This window comes from Centrocercus urophasianus, unplaced genomic scaffold (genome assembly GCF_019232065.1).
Source record: "Centrocercus urophasianus isolate 14NV4802_14NV808 unplaced genomic scaffold, USGS_Curo_1.0 seq_15, whole genome shotgun sequence".
Classification (NCBI taxonomy): domain Eukaryota; kingdom Metazoa; phylum Chordata; class Aves; order Galliformes; family Phasianidae; genus Centrocercus; species Centrocercus urophasianus.
The window spans coordinates 26,810,947-26,833,388 of NW_024884697.1; the positions used below are offsets into that span (position 1 = coordinate 26,810,947).

Genomic DNA, 22,442 nt, shown 5'->3' on the forward strand with positions numbered 1-22,442 from the left:
AGAGTTCTTTTGACAAAGCTCTTCGCTGTGATAGAGTCAGCATTGCCTCACAAACTCACAGTTCTTTCTTAAAACACTCTATTTGGTGTATTTGGATTGCTGAAGAGCAAGAGATTAGGATGTGGCTTGCTTAATTCTACGAAATTCCTAAGGCTGTAGATTTTGTATTCTCTTTGCAGGGAGTACACCATGGTAAACACTGGAGAATTACATACGTTTTCAGTATTTAAACAGTTTATTGTAGTAGAAATAGATGCTAGATTTTCTAGTTATTCTTCCGTATCATCTGAAAAATCTATGTTCTTTCCAAGCATGTTATGTTAATATCTTGAACTCTTTAAAATTTTTGGGGTTGTTGTCTTTTGTCTTTCAAACCTAACTGATTTTTTTTTTTTTTTTTCCTCAGATTATATTTTTCTTAACACATGGGATGTGCTTTTTTTTTTTAGTAGACAGCAGGCTAGCATGGTTCTATATGGCAAATGCTACGTAACTATTTGCATGCAGATCTGCATATCAGATTTAATTTGCATCAGTGCGCATTCAAACTACCTTGAATTACCATGTTTTGATCCTGAGGGAAGAACCTTCTTGTGTTGAGCAAATTGTGACGTGTATGTTTTTGAATGTAATGGTACCTCAGTGGAAAATGCAAGATGATCAAGGAGTTTTATTTCTAGTAAGCATCCAAGATTGAACACAATACATACGTGTAAATATTTCCAAATGCAATATGAAATTCAGTAATATTTCTGGTTAAAAAAGCTTTGTTACTAATATTTCAGCTTCAGGATTTTTTTTTTCAATAGGTTAATATAGTTCTTGTAAGTATTATTAGATTTGGTCAAGCATCATTACTGTAGAAGTTCACTGTAACTGGCCAAGAATGTTAACGTGATGGATCGTATACGATGCTATCATAGCTTACATGGAAATACTTATTCTTTTCTATTTATCAGCCTGCACACTAACAGATTGCACTGCTTTTGAACTACAGATGCAAATGAAGTATGCCATTGTTAGGCAGTAGTACCATGTTTTTTTTTAATTCATCAATATAATATGCATTCATTGTATGCCAGAAGATTCAGTATTGTAGTACAGTGTAGGAAATATGATGGTTTTCTGTGGATTTTTGTTTTTAATGGATTGGAAACTTGTATTAATTTATCAACGTAATCATTTCTAGTTTAACTTATATATAATCTACCTCTGCATTGCTGCTCGTGTTTCTACATGATTCAAAAAACAGAGAAGGCCAAAATGTGAAAATACTTGTAAAAAGCCTTGGAAAACTCAGAATGGTAAATACAGTGAGATTTGTTTCTCAGCACTGGCATTTGGGACTCTAAAGGATTTTACATAGATGCCAGGCTTTGTATTGGTTTATCACTCAATTGTATGTTGAAGTCCGAATGAAAGACACTCTGTCATTTGATTTGACTTCAAATGTGTAAAAATACTTACTTTCACAATGGAAACATAGTGGATTTTTTTTATAGTCAGTCTGCATATTCTCTTTTTATTTTATCTAGCCTTTGTCTTTCTCAGAGTGCATGAAAGAGTTGGATGAGAGCTGTGTGTAAGGTTGAGATTAGTTCTTAAAGATGCTCTGTGTAACGCTAGCTGTATTTGCTGCAGTCATGCCTGAGCTGAACTGTGCCTGTTCACTTTGACACTCACATTTCCATCCATCCATATATATTTATACATGCATGTGTATTTGTGTACACACAGTCATGCCCTTTCTCTGGGAACATTCCAGTCTCACTTCCTGTATTAGCCTCTGTAAATGTTTGAGAGGATTGCAGTGTGTTAATTTATTAATAAGTTAATAAATTATTTCTATAATTCTTCTGATAGAACTGCTAAAAAGTATTTCCAGGTGCCCAAATGCTTTGTTTTTATTTGTGCAGTTGATAACTTGATGACAGGTTTGTTAAACTTCCATTTAAAAAAAAAAAGCAGTTAAAAAAAAAAAAAGGAAAACAAATAGCAATATTTACATTCAGGTCAACTGTGCCATGCTATCTTGTTCCACTCTGTCAAGAAGGAAAAACAGCGCAGCTGTTGGTAGATGAGGGGAGCAGGATTAATATTCTTTGTGGTTCTAAAGAGGAAGACATTAGCATTCAAAGGGATTTAATCCCTGTAACATGCTTCTCCAGGAACCGTGCAAGTCAAGAGAGACCGAGTCATGATGTCACAGTGTACAAGCTGTATTGCCACACATCAGCTTTTTGATATTAAAATCTATTTAAGAAGCACTGAGTGTCTCTTAAGCTCTCTCCAGGCCTGCTACAACCGGGGATTTTTTTTCCCCCTACTTCTCACGGAGGGGTGTCATTTTTTTTTTTTTTTTAATTGCTATTCTGTAGTGTAAAAAGCATTTCTTTTTTAGCTGTTCAACAGTGTCACTTCAGTAGACAGTGCAGTATGCTGAGCAAATTGCCAATTAATTAATAGAGCAATTTGAGATTTAACAATCATTATGCACACTTCACTTGCTTGATTTTACGGTAAAAACTAAACTTGATTAATTAGGGCATGGGGAGGATGGGAAGGCATTTAACAAAGCCATACATCTTTCTCAAAATAAAATATGCACTGTTTGACACAACTTTTTCTTAAGTATGTTCCCATGATTTCACTGCTTTGTTACAATTCATTTAATAAAAATCTAGTGTTGACTTACAGTAATGCTCAAATAATAATATTTTCCAGACCACCTTTGAGCAAGATCAAATACTGAAGTGGTTGAGAAATCGGCAGCTAATTTGTTAGTTGAGCATTAATAATCCAGGAGAAGCAATGCATATGGTGAGAACATGAACTAGAAATTATATATATATATATTTATATATATATACACAGTAATATAATATGTAACTGAAATTTCAAGTTTCCTCTCATTGGAGGGGGGAAAAAAAAACACACATTTTCTTCATATTCTTTAGACTTCTTTCCTTTTAGTCGAGGGTAAATTTGCAAGCGCCATTTCATGTCTGTAGCTTGTTATGAGAGAGGCCTTCAAAAGTGATTCGCTTAACAGATCCTACCCTAATTGGTTTTACATGGTAGCTTTTAAAATTAGATTCAAGGGTACTTCCCAGGCTCTAAGAAGACATAGAATATAGGTCACATTGGAGTTCTTTTCATTCTTAGGATATGCCACGGTGATCAGCATGCACCAGAGCTTATGCAGACTGTGCTTTAATAGGTGTATCTTGTTCTCACAATGATAGAAACAAATATTTCTTTGTTTCTCTGTCTACTTGTTGCCATATGCATTTTGTTCACTACTTGGATACATGCAGTTTGTTTTCTCCTGTGGATTCTATGGATTTGGTTAGCAGCTCATAGGGTGAATGGCCAAAGGGCAGGTTAGCAGCCTTCACGAAAATGCTGTGTTTACTGCAGCAGTGTTTCTTTGCAGACAAGGCTGCTTTTAGGATTCCCAGCAGAGATTTGCTAAATGACTTGGTTTTGGAAGATTTGTTTAATGAAAGGAAATAGAGGGTGTGTTTTGTTTAGGCATTTAATTTGGAAGCACTATGATGTCCATGATTCAGAGTGATTTGTTACTGTAAATGTAATATTTCAGTGTACTTATATGAAAAAGAAAAAAAAAAAATCATTCCCAAAGGAGCTGCATTAGATTGCATTATTTTTTTCCTTACTTTGTCAATCCATGTGTCCTTACTAACACCATTTACCAGCTAGTATTTGCTATAACTAAATCTTATAAAATTAGAACTGACTGGAATAAAAAAGAATTGAGAGCTGAGGCAGTGCAGTAGTGTGTCCAGTCAGTCTAGGTTGCTCCTCTAAAGTGCTGACACCACTGGTCATTGTTTCTTAGGAGATCATAAAGGAATATTTTCTGTCAGTTATACCTGTAATTTTTATTTTAAGCTGTACATCTGTCTAATAGTGACTTGGAAGGAACCATGTTTCCTCATGAAATAGCCTTGTGATGGTCGTTGGGGAGGAAAGCCTACCAGAGTGCTGTTACTTTTGATACAGTTACCTTATTTATGATACATGGTGGTCTGTTGGATGTTGCAAGTAATTACTTCATGCTCTGTCACGTGCCATCCACTCTGATTTGCCTTCTGCATTGTAGTTTAGTTTAGGAAACTGCCCTCTTTTTGTCGTGGATGCAGGTCTTAGCACCACAGTGGTGATACTTTTCACCATGCACAGAAAACGTGCATGAAGTTGGTTGGTTAATACCAAGTGCATTCGCATTAGTTGAATGGGATACAGTGCCTAAGCCCTGTTTCCTGTGCTGAGCTTCTCTTTTAGTGTGTGGATTAATCTATAGTGCTAATTTTGCAAATTCGAAACAGGCTGATCTCTTTGATTCTTTATGTTGCAGTTTTTGTTCTACTGAGTTATGTGTCCAACTATGTCTTTAGTAGCAGTGTACTTTTTTATATATTTTTGTCTCATGTTTGAGAATTATTTCAGCTGGCATTTCCTTAGGGGGAAAAAAAAGAGAGTACAGATCAAAACAGTTTGCCTTGGGTCAAATCCAGTCTCTGTCATCGTTGCCAGTTGCATTATAGACTGTAATTCATAAACATGTAAAGCTGTCTCTGCTGTTGCTACCCTTGTAGAAGGTTATTTTGAGAAGGATATTTCTTCATCTTTTGATGGTCAGAAGAGTTCTGATTTTGTTTATTCGTAGCTGTTCATAGTGGATATGAGTTCTGCTTGTATCTGTTCTGTTCTCTCATTTAATTAACTCTTCTTTTACTTGTATTTACACCCCCTCTCTCATTGACAATACAAATACTAGATTGTTTATATCAAAATGCTGACTATTTCATGTTAATTACCTCCAGTAATTAACTTGCTTTTTCTTAAATTTTGTCCATTTTAAGATCAAATCCTGTAATTATGAACCTGTTTTGTTCAGTTTCAGTGTAATAAAATATAACATTTACATCACAAAGAGTGGAACTATTAAATAATGGAAATAGTTTGAATAGTTTTGTTTAAAAAAATTAATAGACTAATTTCATTTGACTTCAAAGTATGAAAAGTAAAACTCCTCTTCAGCACTGCCTGTGCTTTACAAACATAACACGGAGAGCAGAAGTTGGGATGTGTGTTTGGTGCCACTGTAGACTTAACCACAACCCAGCTTTTTGTATTTACACTGCACACTGTGATCCTTTCTTGTTGGTTGTTTTAAATTCTGTTGTTCGTTACTTAATTAATGTGATTAAATGTGGTACACAGTTTGTGCCTTTAATGGAATATCCGACTATATATTTCATTGCCCAATAATTCTTTCTAGCAAATCTTCACCAATACAATGTAAGTACATTTTCTGTGTCTGACATAAAAATTAATTCAGTAATGTCTTCAGAGCAGCTGGTCATTTTCTGTGAATTAATGACCTGCTGGGATGAGTTAATAATTTAAGATAATCACCTAGCATTATACCTCTGCCAACCATTCATTCTAAAGAAATGTCAAGAGCAAACATGGCTAATGTAGAAGAAAATGTAAAATATATTATTAAATATTTAGCAATAGCAATTGGTAGCTCTCAGAAGCATTTAGCATGAGATTTGTATGTAAATAAACAACGCAGAGTGGCACTGTTAATTTTTAGAAAAATAAGTACTGTATAGGAGAACAGCTATACTGAAAATTAAACTTAGTAAACTTTCAATCTTTATTGGATGCTCATGTAATGTGATCTTAATATAGGGTGTTCTTTTTTCAGTTGATGTAATAGAAGTACAAATGTAGCTTTTAAAATGTTCCAATTTTTTACTAATCAAAGTCAGAAATAATGGAAATATTAATATCAGTGTCATTTAATAATGCAAATACAAATTCATTTAATTATATTTCTGCACAAGTACTTTCTAAAGAGTTTTTCTGTTAGCCCATTCAAATGGAACCAGTTTTCTGCTCCAAACTGGAGCAGTTGTTTTCACAGTTCCAGTATCTGTTTTCCTGGTTTAAAAAAAAAAAAAAAAAAAAAAGCCTTCATGAAATGATGAGCAGAAGACATTTGAGGAATATTAAAGGAGCATCTGAATTTCATTCAGAATCTCATTCTGAAGTTCTTAGAACTTTGGTGTACAGGAGGAATGCATTCGTATTCTCACTCCCATCTTCTACACTGAGAATATTCACTGCTGCTCAGATGAACATTCTGAGATGATTTTGCAGAATGATTTGGCAAAGCCTACTTTTTATTTAAGGAAACCAGGCTTAATGTTTTTGGAGTGTTTTAATTTTTCAGAGCACTAATCTCTTACCGTAGTGCAGAGAGTCTTCAAGTCCTCATTCAAAAAACAGTAAACGTTGTTCTTAATCTGCAGCTGTTAATTATTTCTGTGTTGACTTTAAACACAGAATTTGAAAAGTACTTTTCAAAGTCTCTTCAGAATCTTAGCCTGTCTTGTCTTAGCCTGTGACAGCTTTGTTCTAGTACTTTTTCCAGTCCTTCCGTATTTACAATGAAAGTAAACAGCAGAGCAAGTCTGTTTGCTAAAATGCAAAGCATGTCTGCATAAGCAGTGAGGTGAAATGGTTACTATGGAGCCTGCAAACTCAGCTTCCAAATGTCAGACTTGGCTTTCTTAAGTCATATCCTTCACCCAGTGCTAGATTATTTTCTTCACAAAACTTAACATCACTTAAGTGAAACTTCAGGATGCTGCACACAGCAATCAGAAGGTACAATTTGAGATTGACAAAATTAAGAAATGAAGTGATAGCTTATGGGTAAACAGTGTGTTCTGAACTTCGTTTTAAAAAGAAAAACAAAAACATCCATAGTAATGTGTGATTTAAACTGCTTTTTTATAACATCTTCAGTCGAAGAGCTGTTTTAAAATTTCTGGTTTGAATAATTGAGTGGTGATTTCATGCATGTTCACCTTAATTATTTACATAAAACAAGAATTCAAGAAGGTTCTGTGCTTCCAGAAGTCTGGAGCACTTCTTTTATTTGAGGTCTCTGTGTATTTTCCTTTGGATTATGAAGTAAATGGGAAACATTTGACAATATTTAAGCATGCCTACGTTAATACCTAGAACTGTATGAGCAAGGAATCTTCACCAAAGAGATTTCATTGGAGCGTATGCCTAAAGAAGTGCACTTCTGTTTTTATTTAAATATTGATCTGGTAGTCAGAGCACAAGGGAGCCTTCTCTGCTTTGTAACTGTCAAAATACTTGGAGAAAATATTAACTACAGCTCTAGCATAGCTAACTAACTGGGCCCTAAAAGAATGGTTATGCTTCCATTGAGGAGTTCTAGAACTGAAGAAAATGACACGGCAGATGATGCACAGAACTGGATTTATTTAGCCTGAAAAAAGAGAAGGTCAAAGAGGAGGCAGAACGCAGCCTTCTGTCTAAGGGGGAGAATCTCTAGCTGGACTTTTTAAAAAGCACAGAACAAAGTGCAGACAGTGAAAGCTGTAGAATCTCTGTTCTTGGATGTTTTCAAAATTCAGCTTGGTGAGGCCCTGGGAACCTGACCCAGCTTTGAAGTTTGTCCTGCTTTGAGCAGGAGGCTGGACCAGACAACCTCCTGAGGTCTCATTCTCTTTCATTTTCCTAAAGTTCTACACTCTTTAAAGAAACAGAACATGAATCATGTTATGATGTATATTACTTTAGCTGTAAAACAAACTTTTATAAGCCTTTCTTACAAAATACAGAACTACACCAGTATAGTCTGGAGTCTTTAAAAAACAAAACAAAACAAAAAAAAACAAAAAAAACCCCCACAAATATGCATTTTTCACACACAGCACATACCTTGGAAATGAGCTGAAGGACTGACTTACAGTAACTCTTTAAATGACAAAAATTGCTGATCAGCATCCACAAAAACATGCAATTGTCTGACTATGTGCCAGGCAGCCAGCCAGAGTAGACCAGTGACTCATTTGCTTTGTCCTCCCATTCTTAGATTGTCCTTGACCACATTTCACCATCTCCTCTCATTCAGTCAGTTCTCAATGTAACTGCAAACTTTTCCACTTCCCGAGCATACATAGTTACCCCTTCCCTGGGCTGCTATAATCAGTGCACTGGCAGCTCTTACACACTCCTTCATACTCTAAACTTTGCAAAACTGCGTCACACTTCAGTCATCTTAATTTGCAGACAGCACACTGAGCACAAAGTGCAAGAGTAGAACATTAGTGCAAGCAAGTGCTGACGAGGGGTATGCCACTTCCCTAGTGACATCATGCAGGTTAACAATAGGGAAGAAACTTCAAAAATAATAATAATAATCTGATAAAAATAATGGAGGTAATCAAACAAATTTTAAAATGGAGCTTACTAAATGTATAAACAAGCCTGGTTGTGACAGCGAAGCACTGAAGTCAAGCACTCGGACTTTTCTTTCAGTCTTTTGCCAAAGACTTTCCAAGTGGCAAACATTCAGTTGTTATACTGAGCTTAACATTTTATCAAGTGATTCCCAAGTGTGCTTTATGAAATATTCCTCGTCCCAATACAGATTTTTCTACAACTCAGTGGAAGCATAACCATTCTTTTAGGGCCCAGTTAGTTAGCTATGCTAGAGCTGTAGTTAATATTTTCTCCAAGTGTTTTGACAGTTACAAAGCAGAGAAGGCTCCCTTGTGCTCTGACTACCAGATCAACATTTAAATAAAAACAGAAGTGCACTTCTTTAGGCATATGCTCCAATGAAATCTCTTTGGTGAAGATTCCTTGCTCATGCAGTTCTAAGCAATATTTTTAATGTGAGAATTTCATTCTTTGAATTAATGTGTTGTAATGTTTCTGGAGCTGCAAAACATGAGTTAAATTATTGCACTGCTTTCTTCATTAAGTCTTCTAAAGCTCAGTTTAACTAATAACATTATCTACTGATTCAGTAGTTGATCACTGAAAGCAGAAGAGCAATATCATGAAGATCTTTGTCAGAGTAAGCTGATTTGAAACACAATATTGATTGGATCATTATCAATAATAATCTGAAGGTGAAGAAAATAAATTAGTTACCCTTGTTATTGAGTATTACTTCTGACTTTCCAAGAATAGCATATAGCTATATTGATTCTAGAAATTATATAAAAGGTGTCTTAATGAATAATTACTGTCATTCCAGTAGACCTGAATTGAAAGCTGTTTAAATATGAAAATAGCTGCAGAAAGCTCTCGGTATTTTTGTGGCACAGCTTTGGTGTGTGTACGCTGCATCAAAAGATGTGTGGGCAGCTGGGTGAGGGAGGTGATTCTACCCCTGTGCTCTGTGCTGATGAGGGATCGCCTGGAGTACTGTGTCCTGATGTGGAGTCCTCAATACAGGAGAGACATGGACCTGTTGGAGCACGTGCAGAGGATGGCCACAAAAATGATCAAGGGATGGAACACCTCTCCTCTGAGGACAGGCTGAGAGAGCTGGGGATGTTCAGCCTGAGAAGAGAAGGGTCCAGGGAGACCTGATGGAGTCCTTTCAGTATCTGAAAGGAGACTATAAGAAAGGAGGGGACAGACCGCATAGCCAGGGTCTGTGGTGTTAGGACAAGGGAATTGGTTTCACCCTAAAATTGGGGAATTGGAGATCAGAGGTTTTTCCGACATAGGTAGTGAAGCACTAGAACAGGTTGCCCAATGATGTGGTTGATACCCTGTCCCTGAAGACTTTCAAGGTGAGGCTGGATCAAGGCCTGGGCAACCTGATCTAGCTGTGCTGTCCCTGTTCACTGCAGGGGAGCTGGACTAGATGGCCTTTAAAGGTCCCTCCCAACTCTAAGGATTCTATGATTCTGTGTTATTTATCACTGGTGTCTTATTTGTCCGTTTGATAAAAAATAGAGTGCTATTCTGTTATTAACTACACACTATATTTTGATAACGCTAAGCTTTCCCATGGTGGAAAAAAATCATGTTTAATTAAATTATATTGGCAAGATCAGTGGAAATTATTTGGTAAGCATTTTTTAATCTCTGTTATAAAGAAATAAGTAAGCACCATGAAGATAAGTATTAAGATTTTGTATTAAGATTCATGGGGAATTGTATCAAGGACAAAGACATCCTTGTATTTTGTTTTCTGTGTAGAATTAAATTTATACGTAAGCAAGGATAATAGGCACTGAAAAGACTATTCATTTTAGCACTGTTCTGAGCAAAGTAGACAGTAGTCCAGAAGCAGCTCAATGATCTTTTTGTAGGTTAAAATAGAAGCTTGATAAACAAAAAAAGACAAAACTCCTCATCTCAGCAATCCCATTACTACTTGTCTAGCACAGCTGTAGTTAGTAAAAGTTCCTGTAAAGTGTGCAGCAATTCCATAATTTTTTTTTATTCTAAGCTCTGTTTGAATGTCATTGGTTTCTTTGTTATTCTTGTAATGTGATGGACAGGTACAGGATATAGGTAGTTCAGGGAGCTTTTGCATAGTGCTTTTGCAAATATTCCTCCATATTCTGTTTCTTCTATATTTTATATGTTTTTTTGAATGGCTATAAAAATCTTGGCCTCTGCTATGATTAATTACTGTTCTTAACTACAGAAATCTTGAAAACGAAAGTCTCTCTTTTGTTCATATATTCTATTGCTTGCATTTAGTATGCTTTTCTGAAGTTGGCTGTCTTAGAAGCCTAGAAGACAGAAGTACATACTGAAGTAGCAGAGATTACCAATTAAGTGAGTGAGTTCAACACAGGGCCACAAAGATGATGAAGGGAGCATTTCAAATGAGGGGAAACAGAGAGCTGAGGCTGCTCAGCCTAGAGAAGAGAAGACTTGTAGGGGAAGGGTATCTTATCAATGTGAATAAATAAAGGTTTGGAGAGAATGTAGAAGAAGGAATACCCTTAGAAAAGATGAGAAGTAACAACACAAATCAAAAAAGAAAATTATGAGGGTGGTCAAACACTGAAAGAGATTGCCCAGAAAGGTTTTGGAGTCTCCATCTGTGGAGATACTCAGAACTGAACTGGTTGTAGCCCTTGGCAGCACACTTCAGCTGATCCTTTGCAAGGAGGGGGTTTGGACTACATGACCTCAGTCGATCCTTCCTACTCTGAACTATTCGCTCCCACCAGCAGAACTCACCAGAGATTCAAGAGATGATCTGACAGTGTCCATAAGCCCAGGAAACTTAGCTATGTGGCAGCTGCAAAGCACAAACAGAGCACTTGCACGAAAGATGAAAATTATTGCCTGTTTCACTGAGATGTTTTAATACAAAAGTGCTATCCAGTTCAGTTTGCAATTGCAATTTTGTTTTATTCACATCATATATATTATTAGCCTTTACATTTATTTTTGATTTACAGGATGGAGGCTTGCTTCTAAATAATCCTTCTGCACTGGCAGTTCATGAGTGCAAGTGCCTTTGGCCAGATGTTCCACTGCAGTGTCTGGTGTCGCTGGGTACAGGCCGATACGAAAGTGCAGGGAAGACAAACGTCACATACACCAGTTTGAAAGCCAAACTCACAAACGTTATCAGCAGTGCAACTGACACAGAAGGTTAGTGTCTTAATTTGTCTTTGTTCTCTGGCTCTTTTCAGCTTTTTGATTATTCTTATAATTTCAGTTCAAAGAGCAATTTGCAACATTTTGTTTTTCCCTTTCTCTCTGTCTGACCCGCTGAAACTTCTGCCTAAGCCATATAACCTATAGGAAGATCATGTTTGTTTGACTTCATTGGTGACAAAATCAAAAGCAGACAAATAGAGAGTTTTAAGTGGTTGCTTTCAGGAAGCTGTTTTCACCCAGCAGGTGTTTGGAACGGGTTGTCCAGAGAGGTGGTGGATTCCATGTCCTTGGGGGGAACATTCAAGCTCAGGCTGGACTGGACTCTGAGCAACCTGACCTAACTGTGGGTGTCCCTGTTCATTGCAGGGGAGTTGGACTAAATGACCTTTGAGGGTCCTTTCCAACTCAAACAATTCTATGATTCTGTGATTCAAATTATAGCAAGAACACACACAGTAAAGCATGTCTCTTCTTAACTTATTACATGTAGTTAGTGTTTTAATACTAGTATTACAGGTCTTCTGGAGATGAGAACATGAGTGCGTTTCTCAGTGTTACCTCCATGAGTCTTCATCACTGTGCCATTGCGGAGCTCTTTTAGCTTATGAGGTCTTGGCTGATGATGTAGGTAAACTGCAGGTACCTGAAAACTAAGAATTCCACTAGTAATCCAGCAGGATTTGTACAAAGGGATATTGAGAGAGGGAGTGGTAAGAATGCAAAGAAGGAAATAAGAGATGAAAGCTGGAAGTAGTCATGGAAACGGAAGTTTAAAGGAGATACAAGAGGAGAGATCTTAAAGGAGGGAGAATTGAGGCTATGGAAGGAGAAGAAAAGAAGAAGCAAAGAGAGGAACAAATAAATCTATTACATAGCCAGTTTATTTCTGCACTGGTTATTTTTCAGAATTCAAACATTTTACAATTCATGAAAATTTCAAAACCAAAATGTGTTTTCATAATACATAATGGTTGCAGTTTAAAGAAAGCTTCAAAACTACGTAGTTTTTTTTACTGCAGACTTTGAGATGAGAGTTGAGTATATAGCTCTGTTTCATAATACCTTCTCCACTAAGTATTGAGTGTAACAAATCATGAGTGGGGATATGTAAGTTACATTACTGCTGTTCAGAATGTGTTCTTATTCATCAAGGAATGAACATACATGTATCTGGATAGCTCATAAAGTCTTCTTGATTATCATGAATGCAGTTGTCGTAGAATAAAAGGTGAAGCTTTTCAGCAAAAGCAGAGCTATGGGGTTGTTTGCAAAATGAGTTGTATTTCTTTGTATAAGGCAATAGTGGGAAAAAAATGTCCTTAGTAAAGCAGCACATATTTACACTTTCTGGGTCATGTCTCTCCAGAGCACTCGTTGTTCAGGCTGTAGGACTGTTTGCCTCTCATGTAAATGTTACCGTTTCCTATGTTTGTTTTCGATGCAGAAGTTCACACCATGCTGGATGCGCTGTTACCACCAGACACTTATTTCAGATTTAATCCTCTGATGAATGAAGACATACCTCTGGATGAAAGCCGGAAAGAGAAACTCAGTCAGTTGCAGACAGATGGAATTCGCTATTTAGAACGAAATGAAGAAAAGCTGAAAAAAGCTGCAAAAATACTAACACAAGAAAAATCAACTTTACAGAAATTTCACGATTGGATAAAATTAAAGGCTGATATGTATGAAGGGTTTCCTTTTCTTTCCAAATTGTGAATACCTAATGCATGAAACTCTGTAAATGTAAATCTTATTTCAGAAAACTCATTCAGTACTGTAGAGGAACAGTGTCTGTTGTGAGTGAACAACATCTTTGGAAGCTGTCCGTAGAGCTCTGGTGCAAGGATGGCTGTCTTGTGCACACTTACCTTCATATCAAGTTTTATGGTGTTAATTATTATTTTAGAACTTTAGGGATCTTACTGTTGTTCTTATTCAATTTGTTGAAGTCAGTAAAACTGAAAATTATGAAAACAATGCATTTTTCAATGTACCATATTTATCGTTGGAGCAAGACTCGGTCAGCCGCCAGGCTCATTGAAAATAAACAAATTAATGACAAATAAAATCCTCATTCACCTTGTGGTAGGCAGCATACTTGTTAGGCTCTTATGTAGCCAGTGAATTTAATAGAAATGAAACCAAAAACAAAAAGAAACTTTGCTTGTGTTAATTGCACTTTTGAATTTCAAAGATAACATCTAAATTCTTTTTCTTTTCAATGGTTTTTGTACATAACTATTCAGTAAGATGTTTGGATGACTATAAATGGCATATTAAATTATGAAGATTAACTGATATTTTTAAGACTTGCTGCTTTTTTTTTTTTTTCGACTTCAGATTGGTTTGTTCATTATTTGGAAATAATCCCAAGCCCTCCAACTTCATTTGAGCTGCTGTTCTTATCAGAAGGTAAAGGAAATAAAGCTTTAGAACAGTTCACTAGTTGGGCAAGTGAGAAGCTTGTTATAGAAGCTTCAGTTTTTGATGTCAAACTTTAGGTGTCAAGAAAAAATTAGCAGTTGGTACCTGAAATAATAAATTATGCATTGTCTTTCAACTGTCATACATGCACTCTCTTGAAGTTGTGTTAGAGTTGTGAAGTTTTATTTACAGCTTACTGTGATCTTACTACTCATTCCATTGCAACCTCTTGCTTATGTTAAGCGGGGTGGTGTGGTAAGCACTGCCGATACGGGATGTTAATGAAACATTTTCAACAATGCTATTAGAAACTCTATAAGCGCAATGAAATGTGAGTCAGCTGCTGTTGTGCGTTGGGCACCAGGACAAGTCAAGCACTCTTCTCTGGGTGACTTTTTACATCTTAGTGGACAGCTACATGGAACTGCTTACTGTGTAACATGTCCAATTTCACCAAAAAGCAGCATTTGTCCATTTGCCTTTCAGGGGTTATAAGCTGCCATTGCATTGTTTTCTAAATATAATGCTTACCTTGACAGTCACCTTCTCTACTTGTCTTCTTCAATCAAATGTTAGTAGATTACTTTTTAAGAAAGGGACGTGGAAGAGGACAACGGAGATCCTCAGGAGCTGCCACAGTATTTTGTGACTGTGGGAAAGTATTTGATTTGGGCTGGTTTTTATTTTTCAATGTCTGAGTGTTTTGTTTTTTCTTTACTCAAATACCCACTGTTTTCTAGTGTTCCCTCAGTTCTCAGACTTGTTTGGTCGGTGAAGCCAGTAGGTGCCATTAGCACAAAACAAGCTGAAGCCTTCAATTTTTTGTTTAACGCTTCCCCATGCAGACAAATTCTAGGTGCACAAGGATTAAAGAAGCGTTTATTATTCAGCATGTGAGGAAGGAAAAGGAGGAGAAACGGAGAGAAAGAAAAGTTCTAAAGCTACACCGATTTAAAGATAAGAAGTGAAAGAAAGTGTGTGTTTTTTATTGACCAGAGTTTGGTGTTTGTTTTTCTTCCTGTTTGTGTTTGTGTGGTGGTGGTTCTGGTTGCTCCTTTATTACTGTGAACAAAAATAGTTCCTTGAATAGGGCAATAAAAAGTTGTGTGATCTTGATACAACTGTGCTTTATGCAACTTCCCTTCTGCATTCCAGTTACTAAGAACTGACTGATAGAAAACAAGATCAAGTATTTCCAATTTGTGTAAATTTAAGCATATAAAAAGCAATGTTAACATTTATAGAATCATAGGAAAGCTTGGGTTGGAAGGATCCTCAGTGATCATCAACCTCCAACCCCTATACTGCATGCAGGGCCGTCAGCCTCCCCATTTAATACTAGACCAGGCTGCCCATCCAAGCTAGCCTTGAACACATCATTTTGATCAAGATGCTTTGCATAGCATCATGCTGGGTTGCCGGCATCCAGAATTATAACAGACAATGTTGGATATTCTCATGAAACAACATTCAATACAATTACTCCTCTGGAAAAAAGGCAAAGTCAAGCCTTTATCCATAAGGATTCTAAAGATAGTATTAGGAATTCATAAATTTCCTATCATAGCTTTTTGGCATTGTCATTTATTTATGAAAGCACCAACAGAGGACAAGGTGATAAAATCTCCATTTAATTTTTACAAGAATTAAAACTGAGGTGCTGGTGTTGGCCACTCAGGTAAGTGTATGTGCTGATCAACTCTATTAATATGAAATAACTTTGCAGGTGGAATATCATTTCTGTTTTCTATAATGCAGGATTTTTTCTTCATTTGGAAGTGCTCAGTACTCTGTTCTTTATAGTAGAAGTTGATTAAAGACCAAAACTTGGAAAAGTACTAGTTTTTTTGAATGAGAGCAGAAGATTTCATATTAGCTTCACTTAAGCATTGCATTATTTCTGCTTCTTTAAGTGTTCACTACAAATCTGTTAAAAAAAATAAAAATTGATATAGAGCCTTGGCCTTTAAGCCTTTCATAAGAATGCATTAAACATATTCTAGGTTGATGAGAGCAGTTTGTCTGACTTCTGAGATCCCATATTTAAGAAATTAAAATGTATTTGCTAAGGCATCAACCTTGCCTGCATGTTAGAAGTGTCCTTGTCAAGGGGATATGCATAAATGCATTTAATCAGTGCTCAGGAGTGCAGGCAAAATGGCACCTGCAACTGTTTGCTTCCCCTTTGCAAAATCCAAGTGTCAGCCCACAAGCGAGGACACGTGAAGTACATGGCCTCATCCTAAACCTCTGCAGAGCTCGATGTTCTCCTCTTGTGTGCAGTAAAGGAGGCTGGATTATGAGTTACATATTTGAGATGAAGGACAGGAGCATAAAGATATGTAATAGCAGCAACAGAACGTAAATCTCATCTGAAGAAATGGTCCACTCTTGGGACTAGACTAAAACAATCACAGCTCTTAAACTTACGAGGCCAAGGCTACATAGAAAGAGCAAGAAATGTCTGCTTAAAGCAGGTTTGTTCTGTGAAAGATTTCTTGTACAGTTTAAACCCATTGCTACTTGTTTCATATAGCACTGTCTTGTGGGGGCAGAAGGAGTTATTTCAGGTCTGGATTTGTGATTGCACTCGGCAGCTTCGGTTCCTTTTCCTTTATTTGTTCTTGGTGTAACTATATTTTCTTAGGGGTTTTTGTTTGTTTGTTTGTTTTTTAAGTACACATAAGATAGAGCTGAGCTACAGAGTAATTAATTCAGACTGTTCTAGGCCACTATGTGTATAAATTCACAGGATGTGTGTATCAAATCCTTTCAAACTACATTCTTTGATCCTTGGCACTGCAGTGCTGCGCTATCAGGCACTAATTAGGAGTTTGCACTCCTTTCTAAACCATTTTAAAAGGTGCAGGCGTGAGAGATGTATCTGGCTGTAATTAGTTTTTTGTTACTTACAGATATTAGCAGTTTCCAAGGATTCCTACTCATCCTGCTCCTACATCACAGAGTACAACAGGAAGTTTATTGAGTCATTGGATGAGGAATCCCAAATGATGCTTTGATAGATGAAAACGAAATAGGGAAAGCTGTAGAGGAATCAGAACTGGCTACATACGGAGAAGGAATTTTAAATTCAAGGGGTTAACAGGTAGGCAGCAGATGGTCTAGATGTGGATCACATACCAGCATATTTTAACCAAGCATGTGGATGGAATGAAGAACACAACAGGTGAATCCAGGAGGGGTCCTTCATATTTTAAACAAGAGTAATTTAGTGCAGCATGAATCTAAGGAGGAAATAGGTTAGAATGAAAGCAGTGCCTTTGAAGAACACCGGTGTAAGATCAACAGTGGAAGGAAGATTACTGTAATGCAGAAAATCGAGTTAAAGGAATCCTGCTATGAAGAAGTACCCTGAGGAATGATGTGCATTTATCCAGTTGACTAACAGAAACTGAGTCAGCAAATTCACAGCTACAAAACCAGGTGTGTGTCAGTGCACCACAGGGGATGCCATGGACAGACAGATAGGAAGCAAAGTGGAATATGAGATATCAGTGTGAATTTTGAACATTGAGCCACGAGAATATACTGGATAACCAGGTTGCTTGGTGTGAGAGCAGAAAACAAAGTTCTTCCACCCAAGTGTCCGATCGCATTTGAATATGCCAAGTTTGCGTGCATAGAATGTGACAATGCCAAATCTTTGTAAAATTGACATAGTATCCTTGCTCTGATTGTGAGGAGCAGGAAGAAGGCATCTAGACAAGGAAATGAAAAGGTGAAGATGTAAAATAATGTCTGTTAATGCAATGTCAGAAAGAGAAAATGCCTCTTGGACGTGTCTTAGTTTCTAATTACCTACGCAGACAGAGATACTAATTGAGAGATGAATCATTACTAAAGGAAAGAAAATAAAACTTTTACATGGTGTAATGCGAGGAATTGATTTTAGGATATTTCCTGTCGGTGGCAATTCAGTACCAACATGAAGATACTGATTCTTTGCAGAGGGCACGGGCAGCAAGAGTTGAATGTAATTACAGCTGTGACAGTGCTGCCAGAGACACTCAGAGTAAAACAGATGCAAAGAAAGGCTGCCAAGGGGAATGTTAAGAGAGCATGCTTTGTTTCACATTCCAGCTTAGAAGACAAGGGCTGGAAGGAAGGTATATGCTGTTGTTCCTTCAAGAAGGAAAACGTAATAAAATAAGGGACAACACTTCCATAAAATCAAGGACAATTAAACTGACCACTATTAAACTGAGGCAGAAAACGAGAAGGTTCCAATCCCCAAAGCAGTGACGTTACAGAATATAGCAGAGCTATGCAGAGAGCTAATGGGGAGAAAGAAACTCTTGCTGCAAGTTTTAAAATAATTCCTGAATAGGGTTCTATAGTGCAATATTACAAGGCTGCAGGTTTCAAGGCCAGCAGAATCCTTAACCTGTGCCGTAAGAAAGAGCTCATTAAGCCCTTATATGCAACAGGCACATGGACCCCTTATTAATCACTCATTAGCCCCTTATATACAACAGGTTTATGAACACATACGTGAGAGGGAAATGTATTATGTACAGCTATTCTGCAATCTTCAGAAGAAAAAGAAGGAATCACTTTCCTTTGGCTCCATTGAGCACCCATCTTCTGGATCCTATAGCTACACTTAAAAGATGGTGGCAACAAAGATGATGGGAGACATCAACACTTCCTTTAATGCCTTCCAGCAGTTGTTCTGCACTACAACCATAGAATCCTTAGAGTTGCAAGGGACCTCTGAAGGCCATCTAGTCTGACTACCCTGCGATGAACAGGGATACTACAGCCAGATCAGGCTGCGCAGGGCCTGATCCAGCCTTGCCTTGGAAGTCTCCAGGGACGGGACATCGACCGCATCTCTGGGCAACCTGCTCCAGTGCCTAACCACCCTCACTGTAAAATAATTTTTCCTTATATCCAAACTAAATATCCTCTCTACAGACCCTTCCAAAGAATCTGTCCCTTTTCTTCTTGTTTCTGTACTTTAGACATTGAAAGGCCGCTGTCAGATCACCTCTCAGTCTTTACTTTTCCAGGCTGAACATCCCCAGCTCTCTCAGGCTGTACTCTTAGGAGAGGTGTTCCATCCCTTGGATCATTTTGTGGCCCTCATCTGGATGTGCTCCAACAGGTCCATGTCTCTCCTGTACTGAGAACTCCACATCTGGACACAGTACTCCAGGTGAGGCCCCACCAGCACCGAGCAGAGGGGCAGAATCACATCCCTTGCCCTGCTGGCCACACTTCTTTCGATGTGGCCCAGGATACGGTTGGCTTTGAGGGCACACTGCTGACTCATTTCCAGCTTGCCATCCATATACAAAGGAAAAGAAGCATGCCAAGACCCTCCTCCTCAAGTGCTGCAGAAGCAGGGTGAGCAGGACCTCACCCCAGCCCCACCAGTGGCCACATCCTTGTGGTATGTCCCATTGCTGCCCTTGTTCATGGCTCAGCCTCCTCATTACCATGCCTGCAGTTGGATTTCTCCGGGTACTGTTCAATTTCTGTATGCCCCCTTGCCTGGTTTTTTTGAAGACAGTTCTATAATGTTATTTAATCAAGTCTGCGGGTATCGTACATGAGATATCATTAGTGATTTTCAGCACAACAGTATAAAAATGAAGTAAGTACTGAAACAATCCAGTACTGGAAATGCATGTTTAATTTTTAGTAGCAATGCAACTTTGCTTTTTATTTATGATTTCATTTAATTTATTGCTTTCTTGTAAGACTGTCACATATGGCTATCTCACTGCATAGTAACATAAAAAATACATGCCAGTGCTCCAATTTTTTTACTTTTCAGGAAGAGGTTGTAATACAGTATCTACATGGGCACACAGACAAATGGAACATATTACTGAGATCATTAAAATGCAATGCCAGAGCTCAAGAAACTCATGATTTTAACAATGAGCCCAGAACTGGATGCAGTACTCCAGATAAGGCCTTACCAGGGCAGAGTAGAGGGGGAGGATCACCTCCCTCGACCTGCTGGCCACGCTCTTTTTAATGCATCCCAGGATGCCATTGGCCTTTTTGGCCACAAGGGCACACTGCTGGCTCATGGCCAACCTGTCATCCACAACAGAGTGCCTAAAATGTTGATAGCAAGAACTTTCTTAAAAACTTGACCAGTGTCCACTCTCAGTCATAATCTCAGAAAAACTGCTATTGCTCCTTGCTTCCCCACTGTCTGCTCTGTAGAAATTAGAAACCCATCCTGTCCTTCAGTACATAATCTCACCTGAATGCATTTCCAAGCTGGTAGCCAGGCAGTCAAGGAATGCTCTTAATAACAAAACAAGAGGACAGGTATTGCAGAGGGAAAAAATCAGAAGCGTAGAGAGCTGAAAAGCCAGGTATGGAGTACTGCTGTCTTCCTACAAGGAAAAGCAAATATATCATGTGCTGCTTAAGTGTAGAGTCACAGGATGAAAACATGGGGCACAACTAAACCTGACCTTAAAGGATTGCTTTGCAAAGTTTGTGAAGACATATACATGCCATAACCTCAAAGCTTGAGGACTGTGTAGCTGCTTCATTTCTTATTGTATATTAAAGCCCTCACCAAACAATGTGAACAAAGCTTTGAAAAGATCTGCTTACAAATACAGTGAGAAAGACAATAAATAACACTTTTTTAGACTGGGTTTTCACGAATTTGCACTAGATATGTCACAAATCCTTGGGAAGGGCTACAGATCAGCAAAGAAAGCTTAGATGAGATTAGCAGGAAAAGCATGCTCTGAGCAGCTGTCTGTTGTGTGGGCTCATCTATAAGCACACACAGACACATATGTATACATGTGTGTTAGATAAAGAAAAAAAGCAAGATGAAATATTTCCAGTGTGATGCTGTTCCCGTGCACTTTATGTATAGCCTGCATGCTTCAAACTGTCTGAGGAAAGGAAAGATTTTTCTCATCTATTATGCAGTACTCAGCTTGCTGCAGCCTCTCAGGTAAATGTCAGCTCTTTTCAAACCTATACGGCAGCCTAATCATAATTCAACTTCAAACAAATGTTATTAAAATACAGAATAGTTTCCAGAGCCGTATATACCCAGCATGCTAGATTAAAATCAAGGGCTGCTACTGTCTTTTGTCAGCAACTGGTGTGACTTGTTGACCCAGAAAGCAACACTGCTTCATGCAGTCACTTCGTACTCAGGCAGCAGTCAGTTAGTCAGCAGCCACTCTCTTCCTTCACGTTACAGTGTACTTCATATCAGTAGTCCGTGCTTTCAAAAAGGAAGTTGTACAGAAAAAGATGCCTCTCTTTCCTCCTGGAGATGATGAGGAAGAAGACAGAGATCATTACAATCCAGGACACAATGCCTCTGTTTTCCTCACTCACAATAGCTACTTAGAAAGAAGCAGCTTGTGTATCCAAGCCTCAGAAAACAATACCCCACAGTCAAAATAACCCATGGTCACAATAACCTGCAGTCAGCTAAAAGTCACTACAAGTACCAGAAAGGACACTTTCTCAGTTTCACAAAATACTTCGAAATGTCTGATTTCCAATGGAGCTTAGACTGCCAAACACTAAAGGCAGTGGGAAAGACTGGAAGCACTGACCATCTCTGCAGAACATCCTCATGGTGAGTTCTCTGTTGCAAAAACACTTCAGAGGTGCCGAGACTCCAGAACAAATAAACCTCCAGCTGACTGCCCATACCTTGTTCTGGTAACCTTATTCTACCAGGAACCCTCCTGATGAACTTTCACCTCTGGCATCAAATAGCCAGCTGATGCATAGAGCTATTCATCTGATGGGCAGAAGAAGAGCAGAAGACTCCCATGCCAACCCTCTCCTCTGGAGAAGTATGCTCTACAGCAAGGCAAGAAAGCTCCCAAGCTGGATTCAGTGTTGGGCTAAGGGATGTTAAAGCAGGTTTTCACATGTACTATGGAGACTGTTTCCTGAGCAAACAAAAAAAGAAGGATGGGTGCTGCTCTGCTAAACCTACAAGTCCCTTATATGACTTACTGTTGTCATCACAGGATGACATGAGGATAGGTGGGCTGTTATTCCAGTCATAGTCAAGTCAACCTGTGCACGAGAGAGCACTCTCCTCACAGAGATGGACAAACATAAGTAGTCCCAAACTGGTCCCAAAATGGTAGCATAAAAGTCTTTCTGAGATCTGAGGAAAATAGTCCCAGAACATCAGCAGGGTCACTGTCCAGAACCCTCAAGCATTCTTTAGACATATGCATGGCTCCTTATGGGTGCTGCCAGGGGTATGCTAAGGGAAGATGATTTCTGCTTCTCTTGGCAGTGAAGGAATCTGAAACTGCAGAGCAGACCCAGAGCCCACATACAACAACAAACAGAACTTCTAATTAGGTGCTTTTAAAGCTTTCTGAAAAAAAAAGAACAGCTTAGGTATACTTCCTTTATCATGACAGTTCCTGGACAGATTCGCTTCCCAGTCACCCAAAAAGAAACAAGAATAAAGACTTTCTTCGGAAGGTAAGTCGCCCTGTCAGACTGTATTT

General features: G+C 38.1%; 1 protein-coding gene across 3 annotated transcripts in view; it reads left to right on the forward strand.

The window, feature by feature from the left end:
• Positions 1 to 14,480, forward strand: part of PNPLA8 (patatin like phospholipase domain containing 8) — a 35,956-nt gene extending 21,476 nt beyond the window's left edge. For all 3 annotated transcript variants that reach the window (XM_042815457.1, XM_042815456.1, XM_042815455.1), the window contains exons 9-10: positions 11,307 to 11,502; positions 12,956 to 14,480. In XM_042815457.1, coding sequence (XP_042671391.1) covers positions 11,307 to 11,502; positions 12,956 to 13,230 — 471 coding nt within the window. In that variant the 3' untranslated portion in view covers positions 13,231 to 14,480. The remainder of the gene's footprint in view (positions 1 to 11,306; positions 11,503 to 12,955) is intronic.
• The last annotated feature ends 7,962 nt before the right edge of the window (positions 14,481 to 22,442 follow it).